Below are 1,246 nucleotides of genomic sequence, written 5' to 3'. Positions count from 1 at the left end.
GAGAGAGAGAGAGAGAGAGAGAGAGAGAGAGAGAGAGAGAGAGAAAGAGAGAGAAGAGGGGTTTTGTACAATAACATCAATAATACAATATTAATTCAAATAATACATCTAATGAGATGTACCATTCAATTACTCTTCTGGTTTTCTGGAACTCGGTTACGTTATAGTTATTTTCCCAACAAGAAACCACTTTTGTGCTGACCTACACTTGAGGTCATGGGAGAAAGCGCGAGTGTATCCAGCCTTTTTCCTCGCCCGCTGATTATTCCATTTGGACTCCAATAAAAGGAAGTGCAAAATTGTGCAGCAGAACAACAGACCGAGATCTATCACGATGCTTCGCCTGGCAGTCTTAGTTTGCGCTCTCTGCTCGAGTCATGCTTTACTTTTTAGTACCAGTGGTAAGTAAACTGTATCGAATTTTATTTTGCCGAGGACATGGTATTCATATGCCTTAACGGTTTTTTTTTCATTTTGTAGCCCACAACCAAATTAAAATTTTAAAGGCGTCTTTACTCCCGCACCACGACTGTGCTTTTTACTGTAAGTGTCATAATATAAAAGGCTGAAAGTCCGCTTTCTTGCAGTTAAAAAATAATGGAAAATTAACAATTGATCTGTTAGAGCTCACTGTGAGCAACCTAGATCTATGCAATGAGCATACTAACTATACTATTATTCACATTGAAAAAAAAAGCTCGTTGGTTGCACCTCTATCTTTTATGACAATGATGATCTTTTTTTAGGTTTTAAGAATAAAGTACTCGTACTTTGAATAGTTTAACAGTCCTCTTATTCACATAAATAATTATTGTTTCTGTTTTCGCAGGGGGTCTATGGAACAACCTAAAAGGTAAGACCTCATCTCCAATATGATGTATACGTACGTGCAAAATGGCATTTTGAAAAATAAAAATCTAGACCATCTGTATACACATTTGGCGTGTGTTAAGTACAGATTAAATGCGACCCCCCCCGCCACCTCCACGTTAAAAGAACTGCTGAGTTGGATTCATATGTTATTACTTTCTGGTGACAAGCTCTTGTCTTGATCGTAAAGAAGTAAAGTACTATAATTGCCCCTCCTCCGGATTAGCGGGAGAATTAGACTTATAAAGGAACGCTGGACGGCACAAGCAACAGCTTTCACTGTCAATCTCTTCTCTATGCGTGGGTAGTTACACAGACAAAGATACTACTACTACTACTACTACTACTACTACTACTACTACTACTACTACTACTA

General features: G+C 38.1%; 1 protein-coding gene across 1 annotated transcript in view; it reads left to right on the top strand.

Moving 5' to 3' along the window:
• Positions 1–278: 278 nt before the first annotated feature.
• Positions 279–1,246, top strand: part of LOC101862243 — a gene marked incomplete in the record, with an annotated part of 9,268 nt that continues 8,300 nt past the window's right edge. The window contains 1 exon segment of the mRNA XM_013089038.2: positions 279–401. Within this exon segment, the coding sequence (XP_012944492.1) occupies positions 335–401 (67 nt within the window).

Source organism: Aplysia californica, unplaced genomic scaffold (genome assembly GCF_000002075.1).
Source record: "Aplysia californica isolate F4 #8 unplaced genomic scaffold, AplCal3.0 scaffold00025, whole genome shotgun sequence".
NCBI lineage: Eukaryota > Metazoa > Mollusca > Gastropoda > Aplysiida > Aplysiidae > Aplysia > Aplysia californica.
This window is presented reverse-complemented; position numbering and strand designations above follow the sequence as displayed.